At 35.7% G+C, this 12,058-nt stretch overlaps 1 protein-coding gene across 5 annotated transcripts in view; it reads left to right on the top strand.

Moving 5' to 3' along the window:
- KIAA1109 (KIAA1109 ortholog) overlaps window positions 1–12,058 on the top strand; it is a 220,928-nt gene that overhangs the window by 185,155 nt on the left and 23,715 nt on the right. For all 5 annotated transcript variants that reach the window (XM_013053923.2, XM_045083613.1, XM_045083614.1 and 2 more), the window contains 3 exons: window positions 1,044–1,245; window positions 8,685–8,885; window positions 9,683–9,862. In XM_013053923.2, coding sequence (XP_012909377.1) covers window positions 1,044–1,245; window positions 8,685–8,885; window positions 9,683–9,862 — 583 coding nt within the window. The remainder of the gene's footprint in view (window positions 1–1,043; window positions 1,246–8,684; window positions 8,886–9,682; window positions 9,863–12,058) is intronic.

Genomic DNA, 12,058 nt, shown 5'->3' on the forward strand with positions numbered 1-12,058 from the left:
AGGAAACTGTTTTTCTTAAGTTTATTTGAATATTTCCAGCATTATTTCCCTTAAAGTTTCTTTAACCTTGGCTTCATGGACCTTTAGTATACCTATAATGGCTTAGAGATCACCTGAACCTCTGAGAAGTGTATGGACAATTTTATGTGTGTATTTACTTTTCCACTGAGGAAGTTCATAGATCTTTGGGCTTTCAAAATTTAGATCTTATACTTCTTTGGCAAAAACAAAAATGTATAAGTTAAGCCCTTTTTTATTATGACACCTGTGTTTCTTGCCATTATGGTCCTTTATGGGCAAATATAAAGTGTAATTGAGATGTAAGTCAAACAGTAGTATCTTTGTTAGATTTTTGCTGAGTTAGGGAATTTTTATTTAATATTTTGTTCTAAAATGCAGTCTTACAACTCGCCCTTTGGGAGTATATTAGCACCTGATTGAGCATTTATTAAAGAGGATATGAAAACTACTTGTAACCAAATTTTAGGCTTCAGTTTACCTTCAACTAAAATCTGATAATCTCAAGAATAAAAGAAACACTAATGGTCATCTATTCAAGCTATTTTCTACAAAAGCTGTTTGCCCAAAAGGTCTTCAGTAGCAAGTTTCACATTAGCCTTTTGAAGATATGTTGAAAACATGTAATGGGGGAGGGCTTGAGAGTTTATAAAATTTCTGTTATTACCATAGCTTTTAAAAAATTTTAGTATAAGAGGAATTACTTCTTTTCAAAATTTGATTGTGAACAAGTGTAATATGAACATTGACATCTTTAATGTTCTGAATTACCTAAATAATCTAAATATATATCACTCGAGGTGATTCCTAAAATACCATTTTATTAATAAATTTTGGTTGATGCATAATGTATCTGTTTGAAAGAGCTAGGACATTAAACACAAAATCCTTTAAAGTCTCAAATAATTTGCTATATGTGGACTGAAATGGAAATTAATTACGTTTTTTGGAATCCAGTGTGAAATTTTTTAACTAGTACCTAGAAACATTTTTTTTTTTTTTTTTTTGCTTTCTGCACTTTTTAGCCCTCACAGATCAAGTTTAGCTGCTTACCAGTATCCAGAGTAGAATGCATGCTAAAGCTGCCATCCCTGGACTTGGTGTTTTCTTCAAACCGAGGTGAACTGGAGACTTTAGGGACCACGTATCCCACAGAAACTTTATCCCCTGGAGGTAATGCTACTCCAAGTGGAACAAAGACCTCTGCAAGCAAAACTGGAATACCTGGTATAGAAACGCTCTTTTATTCTGCTGGTTGAAAGCCAAATACTAGAATTAGTATGAGTTTCTAAAAAACTAAATTTGGAAAAGGAGAATATATGAGAATTACAGCATTTATAGAAAAATATAGAGAGATCAAAGTTTTTTTAGTATGTTTTGGTACAGGGGAATGGCAGCTGGTTAGCATTATTGGTTGGCTTGAATGTACACCCTATAAGTATTATGAAGTAACTGTCATATTATAAATGTTTTATGCTCTATTTTTTACATTTAAGAATAATCAGTGTTACAAATGGAAAATAAGACATAGAGTGTTATCTTGCAAGAATTTATCACCATGAATTAAAATTGTATGAGGGGTAGTGTATGTGTGTGCGTGTATTCAATCATAATTTTATGTATTTTTATATATATACACATATATATATACATATATGTATACACATATCAAATGTCCATTTCATGAAAGATTTTGTTTTTAACATAAAACCAGTAATTTCCTGGTGAGATAGTCACTGTTCACTTTATTAAAGCTTAGAGTCATTTCTGCTCTAAAAATCATAGAAAGATCACATATGCAAATGATAAAGATTTTATTGACCATTTGTAAAGAGACTAGAATGAACGAAAATTGATAATTCTTAAGAAAACTGACATTAAGAGAGTGGTTTATAAGCAGAGGTAAAAAAAGCCCCCATGGGATATTTTGCATATAGTGCATGTAGTGGCTAAAGCAAAACAATGCTTTGCAGTGTGAATCTTTGAAAGTTTTCATTGTAAAATAGGAAAACAAAATGTTGATATTTTAGAAATAAATTTTTGCTAATGTGGTAGCCCACCGTCACACTTAGCTCCAGAATATTGCTGTTGGAATTGTGTTGTGGTCTGTAAAAATATTAGAGTTATAGTGTCAGTTTTTGAAAAACCTACTTTTTATTATAAAATTAACTCACTGTTCATTATAGACAATGCGGAAAACAAGAGTACTAAAAATGAAAATAATATCCTTTTATCAGAGATAACCTGTATTATCACTTCCTACCTACTCTCCAGCATTTTTGTAGATACAGTCTTTTTCCCAGGCAAAATTTAAATATGATCTTTTCTGCTATGTATCTTCTAAAAACTTAAAATACAAGTTTTTCCCAGAGTATTAAATATTCATCTCTAACTTTAATGATTTCATGATAATCCATCATTTTGATCATACATTTGAGACTACCTGAGCTTTTTGTTTTCTATTTTGTAAATAATACTGAGTTGAATATCTTTGTATATAAATCAACATCCTTAGGATAAATTCTTAATAGTGGAATTCCTAAGTCAGAGAGAGTGAACATTTTTAAAGTGTTTGATGTTTTACTCTTCTAGTAAATGTAAGATTTCTGCATACTCATCACAGTGTGTATAAACACCAGGTTCATTGTGTTCTTCCCAACGTTATGCTTTAAATTTATTTTTAACCATTGTTAATGTGATGGGCTAAAATTTTTTTTTAATTTATTTTTTATTTTAATTATTTTTATTAACATATAATATATTATTTGCCCCAGGGGTACAGGTCTGTGAATCGTCAGGCTTACACACTTCATAGCACTCACCATATCACATACCCTCCCCAGTGTCCATAACATAACCACCACCAGTTCCATAGCCCCCTGCCCCCAGCAACCCTCAGTTTGTTTTGTAATATTAAGAGGCTCTTATGATCTGTCTCCCTCCTGATCCCATCTTGTTTCATTTTTTCCTTCCCTACCTCCCAAGCCCCCCACTTTGCCTCTGAAATTCCTTGTATCAGGGAGATCATATGATAATTGTCATTCTCTGATTGACTTATTCCACTCAGCATAATACCATCTAGTACACGTGCCCCTTCAGATCACTACATTTGTATCTTTAGAGTAAATACTCAGTAGTGCGATTGCTGGGTAGTAGGGTAGCTCTCTTTTCAACTCATAAGGAAACTCCATGCTGTTTTCCAGAGTGGCTGCACCAGCTTGCATTCGCTCCAACAGTGTAGGAGGGTTCCCCTTTCTCCGCATCCTCACCAACATCTGTTGTTTCCTGTCTTGTTAATTTTAGCCAGGCCTAGGAGTAAATCCCATTTGTTCGTGGTGAATAATCCTTTTAATGTACTGTTGGATCCTGTTGGCTAGTATTTTGGTGAGAATTTTTATATCCGTGTTCATCAAAGATATTGGTCTACAATTTTCCTTTTTGGTGGGGTCTTTGTCTGCTTTTGGGATCAAGGTAATGCTGCCCTCATAAAATGAGTTTGGCACTTTTCCTTCCATTTCTATTTTCTAGAACAGTTTCAGGAGAATTGGTATTAATTCTTCTTTAACAGTTTGGTAGAATTCCCCTGGGAAGCCTTCTGGCCCTGGGCTCTTGTTTGTTGTGATATTTTTGATGACTGCTTCAATCTCCTTACTGGTTATGGGTCTGTTCAGATATTCTATCTCTTCCTGGTTCAGTTTTGGTAGTTTATATGTCTCTAGGAGTGCATCCATTTCTTCCATATTTTCAAATTTGCAGGCATATAGTTACTCATAATATGTTCTTATAATTGTTTGTATTTCTTTGGAGTGGGTTGTGATGTCTCCTTTCATTCATGATTTTATTAATTTGGGTCCTTTCTCTTCTGGATAAGTCTGGCCAGGGGTTTATCAATCTTATTAATTCTTTAAAAGAACCATCTCCTAGTTTCGTTGATTTGTTCTCCTGTTCTTTTGGTTTCTATTTCATTGATTTCTTTTTTTTTTAATTTTTTATTTTTTATTTTTTATAAACATATAATATATTTTTATCCCCAGGGGAACTGCTCTGTGAATCGCCAGGTTTACACGCTTCACAGCACTCACCAAAGCACATACCCTCCCTAGTGTCCATAACCCCACACCCCTTCTCCCAGCTCCCCTGCCTCCCAGCAACCCTCATTTGTTTTGTGAGATTAAGAGTCACTTATGGTTTGTCTCCCTCCCAACCCCATCTTGTTTCATTTATTCTTCTCCTACCCACTTAAGCCCCCATGTTGCATCACCACTTCCTCATATCAGGGAGATCATATGATAGTTGTCTTTCTCTGCTTGACTTATTTCGCTAAGCATGATACGCTCTAGTCCCATCCACGTCATCGCAAATGACAAGATTTCATTTCTTTTGATGGCTGCATAGTATTCCATTGTGTATATATACCACATCTTCTTCATCCATTCATCTGTTGATGGACATCTAGGTTCTTTCCATAGTTTGGCTATTGTGGACATTGCTTCTTAAACATTCGGGTGCACGTGCCCCTTTGGACCACTATGTTTGTATCTTTAGGGTAAATACCCAGTAGTGCAATTGCTGGGTCATAGGGCAGTTCTATTTTCAACATTTTGAGGAACCTCCATGCTGTTTTCCAGAGTGGCTGCACCAGCTAGCATTCCCACCAGCAGTGTAGGAGGGTTCCCCTTTCTCCGCATCCTCACCAGCATCTGTCATTTCCTGACTTGTTGATTTTAGCCATTCTGACTGGTGTGAGGTGATATCTCATTGTGGTTTTGATTTGTATTTCCCTGATGCCGAGTGATATGGAGCACTTTTTCATGTGTCTGTTGGCCATCTGGATGTCTTCTTTGCAGAAATGTCTGTTCATGTCCTCTGCCCATTTCTTGATTGGATTATTTGTTCTTTGGGTGTTTAGTTTGCTAAGTTCTTTATAGATTTTGGACACTAGTCCTTTATCTGATATGTCGTTTGCAAATACCTTCTCCCATTCTGTCAGTTGTCTTTTGATTTTGTTAACTGTTTCCTTTGCTGTGCAAAAGCTTTTGATCTTGATAAAATCCCAATAGTTCATTTTTGCCCTTGCTTCCCTTGCCTTTGGCGATGTTCCTAGGAAGATGCTGCTGCGGCTGAGGTACAAGAGGTTGCTGCCTGTGTTCTCCTCAAGGATTTTGATGGATTCCTTTTGCACATTGAGGTCCTTCATCCATTTTGAGTCTATTTTCGTGTGTGGTGTAAGGAAATGGTCCAATTTCATTTTTCTGCATGTGGCTGTCCAATTTTCCCAACACCATTTATTGAAGAGGCTGTCTTTTTTCCGTTCTTTCCTGCTTTGTCGAAGATGAGTTGACCATAGAGTTGAGGGTCTATTTCTGGGCTCTCTATTCTGTTCCATTGATCTATGTGTCTGTTTTTGTGCCAGTACCATGCTGTCTTGATGATGACAGCTTTGTAATAGAGCGTGAAGTCCGGAATTGTGATGCCACCAACTTTGACTTTCTTTTTCAATATCCCTTTGGCTATTCGAGGTCTTTTCTGGTTCCATATAAATTTTAGAATTATTTGTTCCATTTCTTTGAAAAAGATGGATGGTACTTTGATAGGAATTGCATTAAATGTGTAGATTGCTTTAGGTAGCATAGACATTTTCACAATATTTATTCTTCCAATCCAGGAGCATGGAACATTTTTCCATTTCTTTGTGTCTTCCTCAATTTCTTTCATGAGTACCTTATAGTTTTCTGAGTATAGATTCTGTGCCTCTTTGGTTAGGTTTATTCCTAGGTATCTTATGGTTTTGGGTGCAGTTGTAAATGGGATTGACTCCTTAATTTCTCTTTCTTCTGTCTTGCTGTTGGTGTAGAGAAATGCAACTGATTTCTGTGCATTGATTTTATATCCTGACACTTTACTGAATTCCTGTATAAGTTCTAGCAGTTTTGGAGTGGAGTCTTTTGGGTTTTCTACATATAGTATCATATCATCTGCGAAGAGTGATAATTTGACTTCTTCTTTGCCGATTTGGATGCCTTTAATTTCCTTTTGTTGTCTGATTGCTGAGGCTAGGACTTCTAGTACTATGTTGAATAGCAGTGGTGATAATGGACATCCGTGCCGTGTTGCTGACCTTAGCGGAAAAGCTTTCAGTTTTTATCCATTGAGAATGATATTTGAGGTGGGTTTTTCATAGATGGCTTTGATGATATTGAGGTATGTGCCCTCTATCCCTACACTTTGAAGAGTTTTGATCAGGAAGGGATGCTGTACTTTGTGAAATGCTTTTTCAGCATCTATTAAGAGTATCATATGGTTCTTGTTCTTTCTTTTATTGATGTGTTGTATCACATTGACTGATTTGCGGGTGTTGAACCAACCTTGCAGCCCTGGAATAAATCCCACTTGGTCGTGGTGAATAATCCTTTTAATGTACTGTTGAATCATATTGGCTAGTATTTTGGTGAGAATTTTCACATCTGTGTTCCTCAAGGATATTGGTCTATAGCTCTCTTTTTTGATGGGAACCTTGTCTGGTTTTGGGATCAAGGTGATGCTGGCCTCATAGAATGAGTTTGGAAGTTTTCCTTCCATTTCTATTTTTTGGAACAGTTTCAGGAGAATAGGAATTAGTTCTTCTTTAAATGTTTGGTAGAATTCCCCCGGAAAGCCGTCTGGCCTGGGGCTTTTGTTTGTTTGGAGATTTTTAATGACTGTTTCAATCTCCTTACTGGTAATGGGTCTGTTCAGGCTTTCTATTTCTTCCTGGTTCAGTTGTGGTAGTTTATATGTTTCTAGGAATGCATCCATTTCTTCCAGATTGTCAAATTTGTTGGCGTAGAGTTGCTCTTAGTATGTTCTTATAATAGTTTGTATTTCTTTGGTGTTAGTTGTGATCTCTCCTCTTTGATTCATGATTTTATTTATTTGGGTCCTTTGTCTTTTCTTTTTGATAAGTCAGGCCAGGGGTTTATCAATTTTATTAATTCTTTCAAAGAACCAGCTCCTAGTTTCATTGATTTGTTCTATTGTGGGTTTTTTGTTGTTGTTTCTATATCATTGATTTCTGCTCTGATCTTTATGTTTTCTCTTTTCCTGCTGGGTTCGGGAAGAGGGGGAGGGAGAAGCAGGCCCTGCTCAGGAGCTCAACTTGAAGCTTGATCCCAGGACCCTGAAATCATGACCTGAGCTTTAGGCAGACTCTTAAACAACTGAGTCACCCAGGCACCCCAGCAGTATCTGTTGTTTCAAAGGATCCTTATTGAACTTTACTGGGGTGTGGGTCAGTGCTAGGGGTTGAAGAGATGGTATTGAACCTAGCTAGCAGATACATTGCTGCTAATATTGACCTAAGTCGAATTTGGAGAAACAGATAATAAGCAAACAAGCATATTTTAAGTGGAAATGTGTAGTGGGTAAGTATGGGTTAGCCAAGCAGAGAGTTGGAATGATGAACACTTTAGGTAGGGAATACAAAATCCATGAAGCAGGAAAGAATTTGGCAAGTTTAAAAAACAAAAACAACTAATGTAATTGGAGTATGGCAAATAAGAGGTAGATTGGTATGAAAAAGATTTAGAGAGACGGGAAAGAGCCAGATCATGTGGGGAAGCCACTGAAGGTTATACAGAAGAGTAGACGTGAGATTCTGATTTATATTTTTGGAACACCAACAGTCCAACTGCAGTGTGGTAGTTAATTGGAGGAGAACAAGAGTAAAAGGAAGCAGGAAGAACAGTTGGCCATTTCAACAGTACCAGAGCTGATAACTGCTTAGACTAGAGTAACAATAGTGAGATACAGGGAGATGGACAGGCTTAGTATATGTTCTTAGACATGAAATAACAATGGTAATAAATTGCATGATAGAGAGAAGTGGGAAGGATGACAGATAACTCCCAGGATTCTGACTGAGCTATATCCTTGGAAATGTCTCTTACTGGAGATGGGAGACACTGGATGAAAAACAGATTGGGGGTAAAGATCAAGAGTTCAGTTTTGGACTTGCTAATCTTTAAATGCTCGTGACACATTCTAGTAGGATGCCAAGTAACCAGGTGCAATATGAATCCAAAAGAGGTCTATATATTTTGGAAATACATATTTTGAAATTATTAGCAAAACCATATAATGTTCTCTTAAGATGCTTTACTCATATTTTTTACATTTAAAGTGTATTTTGGATTAGTCTGTACATCTGTGGTAAGTGGTGCCTGTGGGGATACTTGCTTCTTCTCAGAGAAAGAGATTTTAACTTTCTGCATTTGTGTACCTTACTCTGGCTAAGGAAATGTCGACTCCAGTTATATGATTTGGATTTTTTATAGTTTGTTCTCCCCCTTCACTTAAGCCCCAGCTATTTTTTGGCTCTTCTACTGCCTGCTTGCAATGGAGCAAAGGAGAAAAGAAATGGGAAACTATGGAGTTGACCAATCAAATGTCTAAATAATTGTCTCAAAGATGAACACAGTATTCAACCCCAGTTAACAGAAAAAATTAATTGGAAAGTACATCTAAGTCTTTACTTTGATATGATGGTTTTAAATCTATTGATCAGTTAATGTTTGTGTATTTCCATTTTAATTTTAAGTCTTGTTTGGTTCTTAAGAATGTATTAAGTGATAGGCTTTTAAAATTTTCTGTGGCTTACTAATATTTTGGATTTCTCATTTTCATTATAGGTTCATCCGGCCTGGGCAGCCCTCTTGGCAGAAGTCGACATAGTAGTAGTCAGTCAGATCTGACCAGTTCTAGCAGCAGTTCATCGGGGTTGAGCTTCACTGCATGCATGTCTGACTTTTCTCTTTATGTATTTCATCCATACGGAGCAGGGAAACAAAAAACTGCTGTTTCTGGGCTCACATCTGGATCAGGAGGACTAGGTATAATTAGCGTGTTTCCATCTTTTTGAATTTATAGCACCCTTTGAAGCTTTGATCTTTTTAGAAATCACAGTACCTTTAATAATGGATATAAAACAAGATTAGAAACTTCATTTTTCTTCTGGACAATATCCTGTCTCTGCATAAGTAGAAATATGAAATAAATAATTCAGGTGAATTAATTACGTAAGAATTTTAAACAGTATTTTGTAAGTGACATATGCAGCACAACAGTCTTTGGATTTAAAAGAATATTTATGTTACTTAAATGCTTAAATGTTCTACCGCATCATTATTTGTATAAGAAATTGTATTCTACAAATAGTAGATTTTTAAAGTGTGTGCATCGCATTTGTCAATTTAAAATGAAACTACCTTCTGCTGCTGCTGCTTCTCCTTATCATTATTTAGCCAACTTAAATTTCACTGTCATTTTAAAGTGCAGATTTACCACTAAAAATGTTTGAGATGTTGATATTAGTGAATGTCTCTTAATTTACTTAGAGAAGTAACAAAAACATATACTCCATATCAGTGCTAGTTTTTGTTGAGGAAGTATTGTAAAAATCACTATTGTTTATGTGCTTGAAACTATTAAATCTATTGTTGAGAATGCTAATACTCATTAGATCATTCTTCTTAAATTTTTAGCCTCACTTAAAGTGATTTTAATTGATGGCATATTCCAGTGTATTAGATAATTTCATGTAACTAGATAGTTGCATATATGTATATATATACATGTATTTATGCGTGTGTACGTGTGTGTGTGTTGTGTTTTTGTTTTTGTTTTAAAGGGAATGTGGATGAAGAACCCACGTCAGTCACTGGTCGAAAAGACTCGCTCAGTATAAACCTTGAATTTGTAAAAGTGAGTTTGTCTCGGATAAGGCGTTCAGGAGGTGCCTCATTTTTTGAAAGTCAGTCTGTAAGCAAGTCTGCAAGCAAAATGGACACTACACTAATCAATATATCTGGTACTTGTATAGTTTCTAAAAATGCTATTTTTTGGAATTAAGTAAGGGTCTCCTTTTTAACAGTGTTTATATATTAAATACATTTAATAGTATTAAGCTTTTAGTGATGAATGATTTAAATGAAAGGAATTACATTCTAGGCCAACGTACTATCTCAATTCAAGTAAGCAACATTAGGAATATGATTTCTAGATAAATGCATAGAAATGTCACCCAAAGGCCAAAATATGCTTAGTTAAATCACTGAAAAGTTCTTTTCTTCACTTCTCTACCATGAATTGGTAAAATTTTTGATTTCTCATTAGCTTAGTTTTCTGATTATGAATTCTTGAATCACTAATAAGGGATGATGGTGAAAAATTTTTTACATGTGTCATGAGATCTTAAGCTGTGTACGTGTGTATTGCTAGCTTTGTAACTAGCCATAAACCTATGGACAAATCACTTGCTCATTTTCTTTATGTTGCGACTTGACTGTTTAAAAATTATATGCATGTGGAATATTTTGAAGAGGTGGGAGTATTGCGGGAGTGAAAACCTTTAAAGTTAGTAATTGCACAAATATAGTAAGTACACTTAGAGCTAATATTCAACAGACATACACTGAGTCTATATATTACAGTGAACTTGTGTTGCTACTCTCCTAGATGATTCAGGGTGCCGGCATGAATAAAGAAAGGTCTTAAAAGTAGACAAATAAATGACAGTGCAGTGTGATTAATGCTGTAATGGAGGTTTATATAAAGAGGAAGAAATGAATTGTTTTATTCAGGAGATCAGAGAAGGAAGGCTTCACAAAAGAAATAATATTTGGGCCAGATCTTCAAAATTATGTAAACAGATTCTTGGCTTTAGCAACATGGTCTTTAATGGTACAGAAGCATCAAAAAATATGCTCTTGGATCATACTTCATTTCACTGAGGCAAAGCGTAAGTGTAACTGAACATTTAACTGTTGTATAGTTAAATGTCCCAAGGGAGAGAGGAAGTGGTTAGAGGGAAAGCTGGTAAAATAGAGCAGGACTAGAGGGAAAGCTGGTAAAATAGAGCAGGACTAGATTGTTAGGAGACTCCTATGGCAGCCTAAAGAACAGGCTCTGATCCTTTGGGCAGTGAAAAGCCATTAAAGGTTTTTAAGAAATGAGATGACAATACTGTGGCTAAAGATGACAGTATTGTATTGTACACTTTAAAATCTGTGAAGACAAAAAAAAATCTGTGAAGATAGATGTCATCTTAAGTGTTCTTACCACAAATAATAAATCTGTATGTGGATTATAAAATAACATGTTTGCATTAAAAAAAGGAAATGGGATAATGCTTCGGATTGGTGTTTTATAAAGAGTCGATGGCAGTGTGAAAAATGTGAGAGATGCTTGAAAAAACTGTTGAAATAGACCAAGCAATATGAATTAAAGCCCTGAACTGTGACAATAAAAAAGAAGAGGGCATGGTTTTGAGAGAAATGGAACCCACAAGCTTGAGTACAAGTTGTGTAAGGAGTAGAGGAGACAGGGATGCCTTGAGTTTTTAGCTTAGGTGACTGAAGGGACAGTGGACCGTCATTAACTTAGATCAAAAATAAGGAAGCGCCTAATCGGATATTTATGTGGGAGAGTCTGGTAGATAATTGGCTGATGGGCTATGTGGATATAGACTCAGGCTGAAACAGAAATGTTGGTTTGGGGGACGCTGATGTGTAACTCCTTATGGAAGAAGCTCTGGTGGAGGAACAGAGGAGCATATAAAACTGGGGCAGAAGAGTGCTCAGAGCAGAACCCCAAGAAGCAGCCATCACAATGCCTTCAGACTGACAAGTCCCTATTCTTTGTCTAAAAGGAAAACAGTAGTTCTTGTCACACACTATTTGGTTTGCAGCTACTTTTGAGGAAGTTTGTGTTCCTGGCCATCCCGATTATTCCATTTCCATATTTGAGAAGAACCCTGTGTTAAACTGAAAACTGTCAATAAGTCTAATCTTTAGAACTTCTCAGAATTTCATGATAAACTGACAATAGAATTCCAAGTTGCCCTCACCTCAAAAAAAGAAATGGGAATAGTGTAAGAATGTGCTATTTTTATCATTTGTGGAAGGAACAATATCACTTGCTAATCATACCATATAACATTTTTTGGTATTTCATTATTTATAACATTATTATAATTCAGTTATGTAATATGTCATACCTACCATAC

The sequence above is a fragment of the Mustela putorius genome, unplaced genomic scaffold (assembly GCF_011764305.1).
Source record: "Mustela putorius furo isolate JIRA1106 unplaced genomic scaffold, ASM1176430v1.1 tig00000721_pilon_pilon_pilon, whole genome shotgun sequence".
NCBI classification, from domain to species: domain Eukaryota; kingdom Metazoa; phylum Chordata; class Mammalia; order Carnivora; family Mustelidae; genus Mustela; species Mustela putorius.